This window comes from Trachymyrmex cornetzi, unplaced genomic scaffold, assembly GCF_001594075.2.
Source record: "Trachymyrmex cornetzi isolate Tcor2-1 unplaced genomic scaffold, Tcor1.1 scaffold69, whole genome shotgun sequence".
NCBI lineage: Eukaryota > Metazoa > Arthropoda > Insecta > Hymenoptera > Formicidae > Trachymyrmex > Trachymyrmex cornetzi.
In genome coordinates, this window is record NW_017300014.1 from 13,635 (window position 1) to 31,262 (window position 17,628).

Here is a 17,628-nt window from a genome sequence, read left to right on the forward strand (position 1 = left end):
CTCATGAGCCTTGTTTGTCTTCGTTTAACATTTGACAAACAACAAGGATGAAATGATTTTTAAGCGTTGTGAGCGTGTATCGGACCGCGGCCGAGGTCAGAAAATGTATGTAGTCACGTAGTTCCCAAACTGAAAACGGATGTCCTGGCGGTAGTGTACGGGTGATTTCGACGGTAATAGAAAAAAGCCGGCATGCCCTCTCTCAGGTTTCTAGTACCGTAAAAACTGATTTTTTTTAAGTACTTATTGTGCATATTTTACATCTACTTTTGATTGTACGTAGTATCGGTAGTATCGTTACACTTTCCGATTCCAAAGTTTGACGTGGAAAGGAAAGTGCGGACATAACCTACGATATGCTTTCCAAAATGAGCAAATACAGACGGGAAGAATCCTCGAGTGAGGATACAGACAGTGAAGAAGAACGTCGCAAGAAGGATATCAAGGAAAGAGATAGCTTTGCTAGTCGTCTCAGAGCCAAAGATGAAAGTAAAAGACGTAATGTTGTTACGCTCCCTGGATCCGGCGCTGGTAAGTTGCCGAAAGAATATGAATGTTTAACATTTTTGAAAGATGTTACTTATTGCTTGTTATTATCTGCAGCCGAAGCAGCAAAGAGACTTAAAATTATAGAGACTGATACGAAAGATAAACTGATACCAAAATTAAGAATCGAGTCTCGTAGGAAATACCTGGAGAAACGTAAAGAGGACAAAGTTGCAGAACTAGAAGCCGATATTCTTGATGACGAATATCTGTTTGATGAAAACATGTAATTTTATGAATGAGCTATGTTTATAATTAATATCTTTAAAATGTAATTATTGTTCTAATAAGTTATTTTAAATTTTATAGTTTAACAGAAAAAGAAAAACATGAAAGAGCTCATAAGAAACAGTTGCTACACTTGGCAAAGGAGCATGAGAAGGCAAGGGAACTCGAGCGTATGCAACGTTATCATATGCCTCTTGAGAAGGGTAAAACGGAGCCAGAACCTGATACAATGGAAAAGGAACCACCGCAATCTGAACAAAGTAAATGGGAATCAGATCAGATGTCGTCAGCTGTTTTTCGTTTTGGTGCTAAAGATAGGAAAGGTATATACTAAATTAAAGATAAGTAATTGTTTATATGATCTGTCTTTCTATTAAGTAAGCTTACAATCTTCTATTATAGCTCAACAAGAATATAATCTTCTCATGGAGGATGAGATGATAGAGTTTGTTCAAGTGCTCCATATGCCTGGATACAAGGATAAGAAACGGGTAGAAAGTCCACCTGCACATGTTAAAAGTTTACAAACGATACAGGAGACAAAGAAAAGTTTGCCTATTTATCCTTTCAGAAAGGATTTGATACATGCTATCAAAGATCATCAGGTAAGTAGAAAGTAGATAAAATATTTAGCAACAATGTTACAGGATGCATTATGTATTTGTATTTCAGGTTTTAATAATAGAAGGTGAAACAGGATCAGGTAAGACAACACAGATTCCACAATATTTGTATGAATCTGGATTTGCAGACGACGGTAAGATTATTGGATGCACTCAGCCACGGCGAGTAGCTGCTATGTCAGTGGCTGCGAGGGTAGCTCACGAAATGGCCGTTAAGTTGGGTAATGAAGTTGGCTATGCTATTCGTTTTGAAGATTGCACATCACAACGTACCCGTATCAAATATATGACTGACGGTACATTACACCGAGAGTTCCTCAGTGAACCCGATTTAGCGTCGTACAGGTATGTCTATGTGTATACTGTTAATAGAATAATTTAGAAGAAAACAAGGGAGTAGAAATAAAAGGATCAATAATAATCTTTAACATACTTGGAGATTGTTAGTACTATTTAGACTTTAAATATTAATACATTGTTATAATAATAGATTTTTTTATCGCACATTTTAGCGTAATGATAATCGATGAAGCGCACGAACGTACTTTGCACACTGACATTTTATTTGGATTGGTGAAAGATATCGCGAGGTTTCGTCCTAATTTGAAGCTGTTGGTATCATCGGCTACATTGGATGCTACAAAATTCAGTGAATTCTTTGACGATGCTCCTATATTCAGAATACCCGGACGTCGTTTTCCTGTCGACATTTATTACACAAAAGCGCCGGAATCAGATTATATTGAAGCATGTGTAGTTTCGATTATTCAGATTCACGTAACGCAACCGTCGGGTGATATATTGGTATTTCTGACTGGTAAGTGTTAAGACCGTAGCACAGACTTTTGCATAATGCATAACACATAGTGTATAAGCGAATCAACCAATGAAAGGAGAGAATTCTTCCTCTCCTTTCATTTCAGGGAAAAGAAGAATTTTGATTGGTTTATTCTCTCATGCACTATGCACTATGCTTTATGCAAAAGTCTGTGCTGCAGCTATTAAGATTATTCAAAATGCTGTTACTTGGCATAACGAAATATATTTCTATATAAAGGGCAGGAGGAAATCGAGACGTGTCAGGAAATGTTACAAGAGAGAGTGAGAAGACTAGGGAGCAAATTGGCAGAACTTTTAATTTTACCTGTTTATGCGAATCTACCAAGCGATATGCAGATAAAAATATTTCAACCAACTCCACCTGGCGCGAGAAAGGTAATATTTTTCTTAAACAAAAAAAAAGTTTTTTAGATAATTTTTCGAAATATCTTTTAGACTAAATTTAAATCTTTATTTATTTTTAAGGTTGTACTGGCGACTAATATAGCGGAGACTTCATTAACTATAGACAATATAGTATACGTGATAGATCCTGGTTATGCGAAGCAGAATAATTTCAATCCACGCACCGGCATGGAGAGTTTAATAGTCGTGCCGATCAGTAAAGCGTCCGCGAATCAGAGAGCAGGACGCGCCGGAAGAGTGGCACCTGGAAAGTGCTTTCGTTTGTATACAGCTTGGGCTTATCAGCATGAGCTTGAAGATAACACCGTGCCTGAAATACAACGGATTAATTTGGGTAAGAATCAATGATGTATCTTGCTAAAATTTTAAGTTATATTCGTTTAAATTTAATTTGTATGAAAATATTTCGATGATGTTTGCAGGTAATGCAGTGCTTACTTTGAAAGCTCTCGGGATAGATGATTTGATGCATTTTGATTTCTTGGATCCACCACCACCCGAAACGCTGATCTTGGCGATGGAACAGTTGTACGCACTAGGTGCGCTGAATCATCGTGGAGAGCTAACAAAACTTGGACGTAGAATGGCCGAGTTTCCATTGGATCCAATGATGGCAAAGATGCTGTTAGCTAGCGAGAAGTATCGCTGCTCGGAAGAGGTGGCTACCATCGCCGCCATGCTTTCGGTGAATGGTGCTATCTTTTATAGACCGAAGGATAAAATTATACACGCGGATGCTGCACGCAAGAATTTCCATGTACCTGGCGGTGATCATCTGACTCTCCTTAATGTATACAATCAATGGGCACAGAGCGATTTTAGTACACATTGGTGTTACGAAAATTTCATACAGCACAGGTATGTCAATATGCACAATGTTAACAAAGTTTTACAAAATATATTTCTCACGATTTATCTTTCAGATCCATGAAACGGGCGAGAGATGTTAGAGAACAGCTAGTAGGTTTGATGCAGCGTGTCGAGATGGAATTAGTCTCGGGAATTACAGAAACAATTAATATTAGAAAGGTACGTTAATATCATAATGTGTTGATATTATGGATTTTTTCATGAAATAATGGAAAAATGTTTTGTTTAGGCTATTACAGCTGGTTATTTCTATCACGTGGCACGTTTATCGAAGGGAGGTTGTTACAAAACTGCAAAGCATAATCAACAAGTCGCTATACATCCAAATAGTTCCCTGTTCCAAGATCTTCCGCGTTGGCTTCTTTATCACGAACTTGTCCTCACTACCAAGGAATTTATGCGTCAGGTATATGCCATAATATAAAATATAAACATAAAATAATAATCTAAATTTAATTTTGTAAGTTTATAAAAGATTGTATCTTTGTGATTCAAACATATGTATTGTGTAGGTGACAGAAATTGAAAGCAAATGGTTGCTCGAAGTGGCACCCCATTATTATAAGCCTAAAGAAGTAGAAGATTCAACGAACAAAAAGATGCCGAAAGTTGCAGGCAGATCACGACCAGATGGAACGAATTAAAAGTAATTCTGTACTATCTCTCAACTGTGATATTAAATTATATTATTTGTACATATGTTTTTGTACGATGTGTAAATACATAAAGACTTACCAATGAATGGTAATTCGTCTGAATTCAATTTTTTGTATCATGTAGTGAAACTTCTTTCATCTTCTGAAAGACATAAATGCAACAAAAACGTTAAGCCTAACACATTGATTAATAATTTCTTCATACATACATCACTAACTAATCAAGGTAATCTTTATATACATATATATACTTTAAAAAATATCCCATTATTATTTCGTTCTTAATTACGTCATTTTTTGATATAGATATTTTTTTATTTTCTCATTCAATTTATATTTCCTATTTTCATAAGGCAACTTCAAAATTTAATTTTATAAAATAAATCTGTAAACTTTTAAAATATAAACCTGTTTTCAAATAATATATGTACGATCAAAACTAAATAACAATTATATACTTTAATTACTTTTTGCAATTTTTATATAATAATTTGTATATTGTTAAAGAATCTGTTTGTGAGAGAAATCATTTAGATTTGCAATTTTATACATAATAATAAGACGAAATGTGCGACGTGATGAGTAAATGGAACACATTAATATCCCAAGGATTGCATTTCTCAGTTTTAGTTGATGTACGTATTTAGACTATTATGCGATGGGCACAGGATTATATACCGTTCTTTATTTTGAACCTTATAATCGCGTTGATGGATATTTCATATAGTAATCTAAATGTTGCATAGCTCATTAACTTGATTGTAATGCACAATTTTGTTTGAAATACCGTCATGAAACGAGATATAATATTTCATTAATGCATCATATATTACTGGAATGTGTTTCTAGAAATACGTAAATCTTAAACATAACATCTTGCAAATAGCGTAAATGTCTAAAAAATTTTCATAAAAAGGATATCTAAAGTAATAGTTCTACGACTTATATTTTATATTTAAATGTGATTGTCTGATTATGATACATACATATGTATACCTCATTTGCAAGGATGGCAAGTAATGCGTTATTTGCCATCCCTGCTCATTTGTCTAATGAAAATATAAATATATAATGTCTCTGAAAATTTGGGGAGAGGCGAAATGTAAGATATAAATGTGCGTTTCAATTCTTATGTGATATTATATTTAATTTTTTGTATAGGAGTTGAAAAAAAAATGCTTCACGAGTTACAGTCGGTGATGGAAAAAATTGAGTAAGTGGATAATGGAAATAATGGAATGAAAAATATGTGAAGAAACAAAATTACTTCTGCGACAATTCATGTAAATAGAACCATGGAAATCTTCAATTTAAAATATCGATATCGCTGATGTTGCAAACACGAAAAGCAAGTTCAGGCAAGTTTCTCCAAACTTTTCCGTGATTTATTTCATTTTATGATTGCAAAGACAAATACACATGAAGCATCGTTGTAAATACATGTCTCGTCCGCGCTCTTTTCTCATCTCTCATCCTTTTCTATTGCTTTTCTTCCTTTTTTTCTCTCTTTTCTCTCGATGCTTCCATAAGATTTCAACAATACCTGACATTTATATCAACAAGTTTTCATCTGGATGATTACGTGGTCTTATAGACTTAATTCGCTGGATAATATTTATCTTGCCGACTACCATCCGTTTCATTTTGTTGCTTCTCCGCGCTCGGCTCTCGTCTAAAACACGCTCGTAATTTCATTAATGTTTTCCCATATCTCTTACACGAGGCAATATTTGCAGGAACGCAAACGATCGTTGATGCGATTGTTTGTCGATTTACAAGCATTACGTGATTACGTCTATCCGATATCTCGTTATCCACTGAACATTTTGCTGCGTATATCGTCGAAGCTATTTCGCATTTCACAAATGCAAATTGCTTCTGATCAATTTTGTTATGACACTTTGACAGAACGTTATTAATGAGTGTTAACCACATCAAACATTGTTCGGTGTACCGAGCGACGCTATCAATGCTTTAACATTATTAGGGCTTGTTGTCCTTTGACTGATATTTAGATCTGCAAAATTCAACTTTTGTCAGACAAAAGTGTAGGGTACTCTTTTATAATCTTTCGCGATAAATTTAATTCTTGCAATAAAAATATTCGTAACATAAACTTTTTCTTGTTTCTTGAGCTACCGCGATGCCGATGATTTTCCAACTTCCCTGGAAATTGCTGAAAATGTTCGGCAGACAACGTCTCACTTTTTTGCTTGGAGACTTACATAAAAAATAAATGTGAAGAAAATGTTATATTTTATTAGTCATGTCGTGTGAGTAAAACGACGACCAGTGATATAATTAGATAGCGCAAGCGTATCTGATATTGCCGTCATTTCAGCAACAATTATCGTCAGAAATGAAAAAAATTTATCCACTTTCAATTTAAGCAGTCTGAACTGATACAAAAAGTAATATTTATTAGTTAGTAATTCTTCTTTTTTTTTTAATTCTACATTTTACTTCAGTAAATATTATTTAGCTCATAATAATAATAATAAGCAGTTAGCAAAAGAAAGTTATCATGAATACGAATAAAAAGTAAATTCAAAAGTGTATACTTGAAAATTAGATGGAATAAAATCTTGCCATTTCTGACGAAGAGAAAGCTATTGTCGCCGTTTATCACAATCTGCCTAATACATTATAATTAGTCTAGAACTATGTTTACTTCTAAACGAGCACCTAGTGGCTCATAAGTTGACGTAAAAACGAAATGAATGCATGTGCACTTGTATTCGACATCTCGAAGTAGACATTACAAACGAAAAGTGTTACTTTTCAATTCTTATTCATTTAATATGCGAACGCAGATTCCGATCAGTCGTTGCTCTGTAAATTAAACATCCGCCATATTATGTAGTATTATTATAGTATGTACTGGATGTGTTACCCTACTACTACATAAATTCAAAGGCTTACGTTCGTCTATAAGACGCAGAATTGAATGGCAAGGCTAAAGTTACATTTCCAGATATCATATAATTTTGTCTTTAGACAGAGGTAATTTGTGAAATCATTTTTTGATTCTAACATTGCATCCACGATATAAGCGCAATATTTTACTGCGACGTCGTGTTTCTCTTCTTCATATTATATTTATTATAATCGTCTCTCGTTTATAATTATTATCTATTTTACAGTAAGCGTAATTCGTGAAAATAAATCTGTAATGCACACACACGCACACGTTGTTAAAGGGAATGTTGCGACTTTTCTATTCAATTCTGTTGCTCGTGTTGGATGCCTCTTATTTAGTTTTTTTATTAAAAAACTCCGTATGAGAAAAATTGCGTGTAAGCAAATCTTCGTAAGGCGGCGAGAAAATTTTTGCACTTGAGAAATTTCTCAAAGAGTACAGCCTTGTCCAAATTAATGTGTATGGATAAGAGGTAATTTTTTAATTTATATACATTTATTACATAAAAATGACATACAGTGTTTATTACAATATTTTTGGAGGACATATTAATTAATAAAAAAATACATTAATAAACCATGTAAATTCTTTTTATGTAATAAATGTATATTAATCTAAAAATTATTTCTTGTTCACACATTAATTTGTATAAGACTGTACTTTTAACTTTGAATCAAGTTGAAAAGCGCAAAGATGTACTTAGCACGAGTTTGAAGTTACGTCTTTATTCAAAGGTAGAATTTTATACACGATCGCGACACACACACACACACACACATACACACATCTGTGGGAATGCATCCTGCCACCCATTCGTAATGTATTCATACTGTCGCGATTTCAATTAATGTACACTCAGACTTGTCAGTACGTACTTTGGAGGCAAGCCAAGATTGAAAACTTTTATACATACCTATTTTAACAATAATGCTCGGAAGTATGATCGCTAAACACTATCGCGCGCTTATACACAGTACTGTACAATTATAATTCGGCAAAAGCACTCCTCGCGATTTTCTTTTCACATTATCAGAGCATATCTTAAAGAATTTTTTGGACGACAAAATACGAGACGCATGTATCTCGTTCTCACTTCAATTATGTCAACTATTTATACATTACGATTAAGTACTACGAGCACCATCCATGTTTTCGTCCACATTTCCCTCGTTTAAATAGAATATTAGAGATTGTGAATTTTAAGCATCTATATTACTTAGATACCCTGGCCCTCTGCTTATCCACATTTTTATCCTATATAATTAAAAAAATCTATAATTGTAGCTTAAACTTACGTTTTTTGAGCGACAAGAATTTTTACTAATTGTAAAAGTTATATGTGTGCCGGCCAGTTTACGAATTAAAATGTGCTCTGACTTCGATTCTGGCGAATTAAATTTATAAATTGAAATATCTATATGTTTAATACAATGAAATATTTTCGCCCGCTTAAACAAAATCGCGAGTAATGTTGTATCCTTGTCGTTCGTTTGATTCTTCGGTGATTTAGAGAAGCGTTTCGCAAAAATATCTATCTAAGATAGATTCGTTCTCGTTGTTGTCGACTACAACATTGAATGTAATTAACGCCAATCGCGAGCGGAATTTCAGTTTTCGAGAACGAGTTATACTCATTAATAATATCTACGAGAGAAACGGCGCGGGCTTGATTATTTTGAACAGCTGCAAGGAGAAAAAATGGTATTGTGTTGGACACTGTCCATCATGTCTAGATGCTGATTGAATTGATTTTGGTACAAGGATTTGAACAATACATCCTAAAATTGATGACAGTATTACATCATTAATAAAAACATAGAGAATGCATTAACAAGATAAGGTAATAATTTCACCGGTAAATGAGACATACTTGTTAAATTTCTTTGAGAATCGTTTGATAAAATATTTAAAAATAAATATAATATTGTTGATTTCTCTCTCAATATTCTCGCATCTAAAATATGCAGAAAACCGCGCGAGTATTCATTTAATATAACGATACTTAGAGTTGGGCATCCAGATATTACACAACACCGAGGAAACCGCTGGGTAGCAAGCAAGTGCATATATATACAAAAGTTTCACGTATCCTCTTTATCCGGCCGCGCGCACGGAGCAAAGGAATTAAATCCACTGTCAGCGAAGTCCCCGCGTACCACCGCACAGCATCCTTTTGAATGCCTGCCGAAATTCCGGCGAGAACACAGTGTAAATTACGGGGTTGAGGGTGCTGTTGAAGTATCCGAGCCATAGGAACACACTGGACACGACTTCGGGTGGCTTGCAAGTCTGGCATGTGGCTTGCAGCAGAGCGGTGAAAAAGAACGGTAGCCAGCAGGCGACGAAGGCACCGGTGATGATCGCCAGGGTCTTCGCTGCCTTACGCTCGCGCTTCGACTCGATCGTCTCGCGTGTGCGCTTCGTGCACTTGACTACCGGCTGCTGGCTCGTGCTGGTCGGATTTGTCAACGTTGTCGTGGTGGTGGTGGTCGTCGTCGTCGAGATCGCCGTCGGTGTTACCGTCGTCGACGGTGTGGCATTCGCGCCGTTGTATGACGACGACTTCTCCGGCGAGATGGACGAGTGGTCTGGCGTGGTTCTAGTGATGGTGAACGCCGTCGACTCCTCGCGTGGCCTATAATCAGGTAAATCATAATTATGTTGGTCGAGAAAGAGAGAGAGAGAGAGAGAGAGAGAGAGAGAGAGAGAGAGGGGGGGGGGGGGAGAGAGAGAGAGAGAGAGAGAGAGAGAGAGAGAGAGAGAGAGAGAGAGAGAGAGAGAGAGAGAGAGAGAGGGAGGGAGAGAGAGAGAGAGAGAGAGAGGGAGGAGGGGGGGGGGAAGAGAGAAGCTCATCGTCGTCAATTCGTTATCGCGTGAATAACGACGTTATCGGCGATATTAAGAATCTTTATGAAAGAAAAGATGGCGAAGAAGCGATGGAAGGATAGCTGTATATATGAAGAGTTGTATATTCATTTCTTTCATAAATATGTATTTGGATACGGCATTTCTCTGATAATTGCTGAAGATACATTAATTTACTGTTAGCTATAGAATACGAATTAATAATAGAACTAATTATGTTAATAATTATTAAAATTGATATGAAATAATTAGAGAAGAAATAATATGTTGTGCAAAGTGATAATTCGTGAGTTTACGTGAATTTTTGATGAATTTTGAAGCAAGATGAATAAATAGAAAAATTATTCTCCGTTTAATAGAAGTCTAAAAAAATGATAGAAAGATGTAAGATTATTCGTACTTATTCGAAGATAAACAATTACAACAGTGTTGTTTCGGAGCGATGTTAAGCAAATCGTTATACAATAATATTAATGATAATTTAGTAAAGAATTATTTATGGCAGAGATTAATATTTGTAATATCAAACTTATTTTGAAATTTAAAAATAAACGATTTATTTTAAAAGCGATAGAGCTCAGAAGATATATAACTATTAAGCAGTGATAATGTTCTTTTTATGATAAAACGATCAACAGGTAAAATCATACCTTTGTTTTCGTAGTAAAGGCCTGCACTGGTCATTGAGATAAAAATGCTTAGAGCATGCTAAGCCACTTGAGATAAAATACTGCGTGCTATAAAAATATTTATTTACAAGTTAAATTATGAACCCCATAAAGAATGCGTTCTTGGCAAGATATTAGGGGAGCAAACTAAATCTTGTGAAGGATTTACGCCATTTCTCAGCAGCTCGACTGTGAGATTTATTCTACGTGGCTTAGCGCATTGTTATCCCTCGAGCTCTTCAAGTTTATTGCAATTACGAAAGGTGACATCTTCGATTACACGTTTCAGATTTAGGTAGGGATTCTGACATCGTGACATCAGGAAAGGAACAAAAAAGGCTACAACCTTCTTGTGACGAGCCTGAGGATACCCCTTCGTTCACGCGGTGGCTGAAGAATAGTGCCAGGCCTCTTCCTAATCCTTTTTCGCGCCGCTTGGAATATCCTCCAATACAGGAATAAAATAACTAGCAGTGGAACATAAAACGTCGCGCAAGTTGCGAAAATCTGTAAAATAATATACATTTTTTAACTGATGATTAATTTAATTTATAACATGATTTTAGCTTCAGTTTATGATTGCGTTTCAAGTCCGATCATAATCGACGCACAGTTTATATATAATCGGAAGATGTATTTAAAATTTAATTTGATTTATTTATACAGTGTTTAGTTTATTATATTTTTTAAAAATAACATACGTTATAAATATATCATACACTTCCACACTAAAAAATTATAAGTTAGCTCTAGGTGACATTCATATATATCGCTATAATGAAAAATGAATTTCTACTGAGATGTCCTGATATGTGTATTATAATTTCTCTGAAAGGTTTTCTCTGAAAGACGAAAGTTTGTCTATGACGTGACTATTAGGAGCAACTCAAAATTCCATGTTACACAGGACGAAGAATGCGTTCTTCGAAGTGTTAACACTTCTACGAGAATACACGAGCGTATTTCCTACAGTCACGAATATTAATCAAGTATTTTGGATCTGCTCGCAATTCTCCGGAAGCGCTCACCTGATATGCAGGATCCTGCGACACGAGACACGTCCCTTGGGCTATGCGGACCAAATAATCAGGATCCTTCCATCCGAGCTGAGGCGCTAATGAGATTCCTAAGGATACCACCCACACGGTGATGATCAGGATGCCGATTCTTCTCGGATTCCTCGCCTTAAAATGGGAAGACAGCATTAATGATGTATGTTCCGTCATTTTATTTTTGGCTGTAAACTTTATTACTAACTGAACTAAGTTTTAGCTTTAAGGTTAACTGAATAACTAACGTTTACTTTTTTTTTATATACGTTTCAAGTAATTTTTAGTACATGCCATTTAAATATTTACGATGCAACCACTTTGATACAATATATTTTTTGTACATAGTGGTGCAAGCTACAAATATTATGCTATGTAAATTTTCGTTATTACAATGCATTTTTATAAAATTCTAAAATTAGAACATAATACTTTATTGCTTCGAAAAATTTTATACTTCCCGCGAGACCGCGTGCATTACTAAGAACATTGTCTTGCATCAGTAAATTAAACTTTTAATTAGACTTTTTTTTGCTCATAGTTTTTTTAAGAGACGAAGAGAGAAAGAGAGTTTATAATTATTCCGCTTGTTTGAGAAAATTGCTGCGCCTGCTTTATTTGCATATCTCCTTGCCGGATACATAAATTCAAGCCAATTTCTCATATGCTCCATTATTTGCAAGATAATTGACTTGCCAGTTAAGGGGCCGATACACGCCTCTTTCCATCAGTTGGGAAATGCAAGTTAGCTGTTAAATTCGACCAGGCTGGCTGATCGCTACGCAGCTTATCGAGCTTTAAGCTAATTCCGAACTAACTCGGAACCATCTATAGAAGAGAGAGGCTATATACCAAAGATATTACATAACATACTCGTCTCATACCGGTCAGACATATTTATGGACGGGATATCCTGGTCGTTTCGCTTTACGGTCTTACCCTTTTTCATACTTCATGAGCAGTGTTCCCTGTAATTCTCGTTACATCAGCCTGCGCGCACGAGAAAGAGAGAGAGAGGAATTTGCCTGCGCCCAAATTTCGACGAAAATTTATGAGCGATTTCATGACCTTATTTCGCAGTAAATATATAGATCCGAGTATACTGAAATATCTGTCTCGCAGACTTGAATACCGAGGAAGAATCGGACTTTTATTACACTTTCGATATATAGAGGAATAAAATAAACGATGTTCGTCTGGGTTTTAAACTAAAAATGTGTTGAAAATTTAGAAAGTTTCTGAAAAAGAAGAAAATTAAATTTTTGTGAATGATTATAAAATACGTGTAAATCTGTGGAAAAGAAGAATTATAACGAGCGATGGAAAAATTTCCCAGATACTTTATATAAAGTTGCAATGCACAGATTCTCGCGCGTCAAATTCTATTGAAATCCTATGCACACCATTCCCGAATTGATAAAATTGTATTTCCATATGTTGCGATCTTCTGGGTATTCAAAGAGATTTGCGAGACGATATGTAGTTCCGTTCGCGTCACGATCTTGATCGTGTCAACTCCCGCGCGGCTCTTCCCTATCTCGCGGCGTGGCGTGTGGCGTGGCAAGTGGCAGTGTCAGCGACAGCGGATAACAAAGACCGTATCGTTCGCATCGTATCCCGGACAATTTCCGACTTCCTCTCGATAACCGCAACGGCGTTAATTAACCTGTATATAATTGATATCGGTGACTGCCCAATATCTGTCGACCGCGATAGCCACCAGATGCAATATCGAGGCTGTGCAGCACAGGACATCGCTGCTGGTCCACATGTCGCAGAGCTCCGGACCAAGTGACCATGCCGAGTTTATCTGCAATAAACAGAATTATCCATCAGAGAGCGTGGGCTTAGCGTATCGTGCGAGCATAGCGAGAAATCGATGCGGGAATCGCAAGATTTCCATCGAGGTGTTTCGGAATAAGTTAAACCCTCCAATAAATGGCCATTGACTCTATATTCGCTTATTGTTCCAGTCATAAAAGTAATCTCAGATAACACAAAAATAATTCAGTCGTATCAATCAGTCGTTATCAATTCTGAGTTCCTTTTTAAATACAAAAAGCAATCTTTTCAGACTTGTTCAGAATAAGAATTCCTTTTATGTCTGAAAATAAATTCTAAATTAATGACATATAACAACTGGATTCTTTTTGAACTCTCTGCACTATCTAGAATATAAGCATTACGAATGGAAATCAAGTTTAATACATATTTAAAAATCTAAGTCAAATCCAATATTCAAGTTTTATTTTCTAGGTTTTGAGTGATATTCATAAAAAATATTTCGTATATTACTTATAAAGTCATTAATCTCCACTCTCTCTATTTAGTTTTGAATTTTAGTACGAGTTTCTACAAGATTCGAAACTTTTTATTATAAAAAATCGAATCTTTTAAAAGTAGTACTCGAACTCTTTCTAAGGATAAAGTTATTAGTTTAAAAAACATAATATAAAAATTGTAGTAATACATAATATTGTTAATATTATAAAATTAATAATATTTAATTTACAATTACAGTCTTTACAACATTTGTTGCTTTATACAAACGTTTTGATTCGGAGAAACATAAAGTTTTTAGTTTTCACAAAGGATTGAACGTATCTGATCCAGGTTCAAGTCTATTTGGAAGAAAGACTTTTATTTCATCTTTATCAAGATAAAGAACTCAAAAAGAGTTCGAAACTACGCCAACAGATTCAATCTACTTGTAAGTTATTTAATCTCATCTTTAATAAGCATCAATAATCCTTCAATGACACATGATATATTATTTTATCACGGGTGCAATACATTATGTATGGCACATACTCAACTTTACTTATAATTTTCATAAAAATGAACATATCGTAACACATTTTTTATTCAATCAAAACATCAGACATTAAGGAATACAACAGTATTAAGTAAATGTATATATATCTTTATTGGTAAAATAATTATAAGTAATAAAGTAAATAAAAAAGTTTTGATAAAAACTAAATTTTTTGAAAAAAGCCGGGTTTGTCATATTGAGATTAATTTTTCTTTGCTAGAATTCTTCTCAAGATCGTGTCACCTTTATCATAATATTTTTATGAAAATGCAAAAATTAATTTTTGCTGTTTTTTTATACATCAAATCTCGTTGAATAAACAACATTTATTTTTATTCACTCTATATGTATGTGTTGCGTTCGATTGATCAGTATGTTAAGGATTGCACATAGTTTCGGGCGACAGTTTTCTACGCAGCAGGGAGCATGAGAAAATACGGATTGAGGGTCGAAAGGGAAAACATCCGAGCTGAGCCATGGTCGACGGAGGGACAACGGAAAACACATGAAGGGAGATAGTAAGAGTGATGTTGTAGAAGAGCTGGTAAGAAAACGGAGAAGAGAACTGATTCATGCCTGCTTAAAAGTCCATTCATGGTATTGGAATCTATCGTTGAAAGCCAATCGTCTCTTGTCCTCCTTTTAGCACGGCGGCTCCTTCACCAATATACATCCATTCCTTTATACTTTGAGATTAGAACATTCCGGAAGTTGATGAGTCGCATCCATCTTCCGGAAATATAAACACCTCTCAAAAGTAGCATACGGAAGTCGATGGAGAAGCAGTTTTAACGTCAAGGATCGCAAAGATTCTCGCGACAAGGTATGGTGTAGTACAATCTATCATACGTGAAATTATTAAAAATTTAATACTAGTAATAGTCAATTAATTTACTTTGTCAATCATTTACTTTGAATACTAAAAGTATTATTAACAATACTTTTAATATTCAAAATAAGTGATAAATTGATTTGTACTAGTATCAAATTTCTATAGTACGAAGATGTTTGTGTATTGTACACACATCCCCGTATTAAACTTTTCATATAACTTAAATTCCCTGTATTTTTATCTTATAAGTAACCTTTAGATTAAATATTTTTGTATCTTTAAATCGAAGTATACGTAATTATAAAATATAAAAAGCGGAAAGTAATTTAAGTTTTACCGCGTCCACTTTCTTTTTAAAATTTGAATTAAGATCTGTTTCAAAAGTTTCTGAACTTTTTTTCTACATTATATAACTAAAGCTATATCTATTGAAATAATATGGAATTCTCTTCTTCGAAACTTTTCTAACTCTCTATTGTTGAGTTTCTCTACGTTACATTATTTATTTAGTATGAAACTAAAAATGAGAATAGGTTTTTGATACTCGTTGAGAAAACCATGATAGAGCAAATCATGAACTTAAGCGTGTCCTAGTTCTTGACTATCCATCGTATTCGTCTATAGTTCCCTGACTATTTTCTTCTTTCAAAGTTGGAAATGAAATTGAAAGAGCAAGATTTTAACACGATTTTGGAAATCATGAGATATAGAAGATTTCAAAGATTTCGTTTCAAAGAAAGATTATCAGAAATGTTTACAGAAATCATACGTTGTAAAGATCGTATTACTTCAAAAGGAAAATTAACAATTGGGAGTTAGTGCGGTAAACGATGCGTAAATTGTTTAATAATCAATATATTAATTTCATAAAATTTACATGAAATTCCAAATAAGTTTCTTCATGAACATTTCGACTACGTTTTTGTAGCCATCTTTAACATTACTTGAAAGGAAATGGTATATTTGAATAAATAAAATTACAGAAATCACACAAGAAATTTTATTTTTAAATAAAGTTTGAAAATGTCCGAATAAATTATGTAACTGATTAAAACTCAGAGAAATTGCTTTGCGTTAGTTGGGTGCGATTACCGACAACAATCGAGGCTAAAACGTTGACGCAAATCTCCTTCTTAACAATTCTTCTCATATCGAGCATCTTCTAAAGTCTCCAAAGGGTTTAATCAAGCGTCGCGTGTACACGCGCAGTTAATGAAGTCGTTCGCGTGCACGTTTCTGGCGTCCGCCGATAAACGGGTGAAAGAGGCGGTTGTAAAGCGGACATCCATCAAATGTTCGGATTAAACGGCAGACGTATAAATTTCTACGTGTCCGTGTTAAGAGGATGGATGCGCGCGTCGATCTAATACATGGCGGTAAAAATTGTTAATGCGCCGGCTGAATGGTAGTTGAGATAAAATTGCACCGCATTAATGACAAAGCGGGAGAGATATCGACACGCTAGCGACGATGAAGAGGACTTAAAGAACATGATGGCAAGAGAGAAACTTATTTTACGCTGGAGACTTTTCTGTGAAAAGCGAGAAGGACGCGGTGCGTGTCGTAAAATGCAGCGAGAGTGTGGAAATATAATATGAGAGAAAAGTGGAATGAGAAAAGAAGAGAAAAAAAGTACTGAGATGAGATACATGTAGAAGCGCAGACAAAGTATAGGATAAGATACGAGAAGCTGTGTTTATATAAAAGCTGCGTTAAGAAAACGAGGGATCTAAATAAGGATATATATATCGGAAAAACTCCGTTAAACAGAGGATAATCAGGTTGAATGGATATATCCCAGAATGAAAAGCGGGTGCAAGGAAATATTTTTATGTAGAGCGCGATTGTAGTCAAATTCGTATCATCAGCGTGAATTTCTGCGTATTATCTTAACGTTTATCGATCCTCCTGTATTTCAAGTGCAGAACGTGCTTAAAAACGAATCGTAATCGAAGATATAACGTGATGATCACGCTAGGACGCACGTATTATCTCTCGCGGTAAAAAGTAATCTCAGTTGAAATTTTTATTAATTAAATAACGCCGCTGTAATTAATGCTTTATGTTATTTCTGTTATGGTGTAAAATGTAAGGTTCTGCTTACTTACTGATGCTTATTAAATATAAATGCACGGCGCAGCGTGCATTTCTCTAGAACAGAGAATCGAAAGCTAATCATTTGTATGTACATAGCTATATCGCTTGTTATCTCTGTATACTCGCGCGTTAATTGTTGAATATGTATATGTGTAACAACGTTCCCCATCGTTTGCATTCGCGCTGGAAACAACATAAGAGATATCTCGGCGTA

General features: G+C 35.0%; 2 protein-coding genes across 5 annotated transcripts in view; one reads left to right on the forward strand and one right to left on the reverse strand.

The window, feature by feature from the left end:
* Positions 1 to 356: 356 nt before the first annotated feature.
* l(2)37Cb (DEAH-box helicase 16 lethal (2) 37Cb) lies at positions 357 to 6,618 on the forward strand. 3 transcript variants are annotated; one of them, XM_018517505.1, is made up of 13 exons: positions 357 to 531; positions 604 to 772; positions 856 to 1,097; positions 1,177 to 1,379; positions 1,447 to 1,742; positions 1,910 to 2,214; positions 2,455 to 2,612; positions 2,703 to 2,976; positions 3,065 to 3,500; positions 3,566 to 3,671; positions 3,742 to 3,918; positions 4,025 to 4,158; positions 5,330 to 6,618. In XM_018517505.1, exons 1-12 carry the CDS (start codon positions 357 to 359, stop codon positions 4,154 to 4,156), a joined length of 2,673 nt encoding a protein of 890 aa, XP_018373007.1. In that variant the 3' UTR covers positions 4,157 to 4,158; positions 5,330 to 6,618. The 3 variants fall into 3 exon arrangements, with proteins under 3 accessions (XP_018373007.1, XP_018373006.1, XP_018373005.1); XM_018517504.1 differs by lacking the exon at positions 5,330 to 6,618 and adding an exon at positions 4,293 to 4,362; XM_018517503.1 differs by lacking the exon at positions 5,330 to 6,618 and having other exon boundaries at positions 4,025 to 4,237.
* Positions 6,619 to 9,101: 2,483 nt separating this feature from the next.
* The window catches only part of 5-HT1 (serotonin receptor), a 131,088-nt gene continuing 122,561 nt past the window's right edge, over positions 9,102 to 17,628 (reverse strand). For both annotated transcript variants that reach the window (XM_018517507.1, XM_018517506.1), the window contains exons 5-8: positions 13,337 to 13,480; positions 11,650 to 11,805; positions 10,968 to 11,128; positions 9,102 to 9,723 (exon numbers count right to left, since the gene is read on the reverse strand). In XM_018517507.1, the coding sequence (XP_018373009.1) occupies positions 9,225 to 9,723; positions 10,968 to 11,128; positions 11,650 to 11,805; positions 13,337 to 13,480 (960 nt within the window). In that variant the 3' untranslated portion in view covers positions 9,102 to 9,224. The remainder of the gene's footprint in view (positions 9,724 to 10,967; positions 11,129 to 11,649; positions 11,806 to 13,336; positions 13,481 to 17,628) is intronic.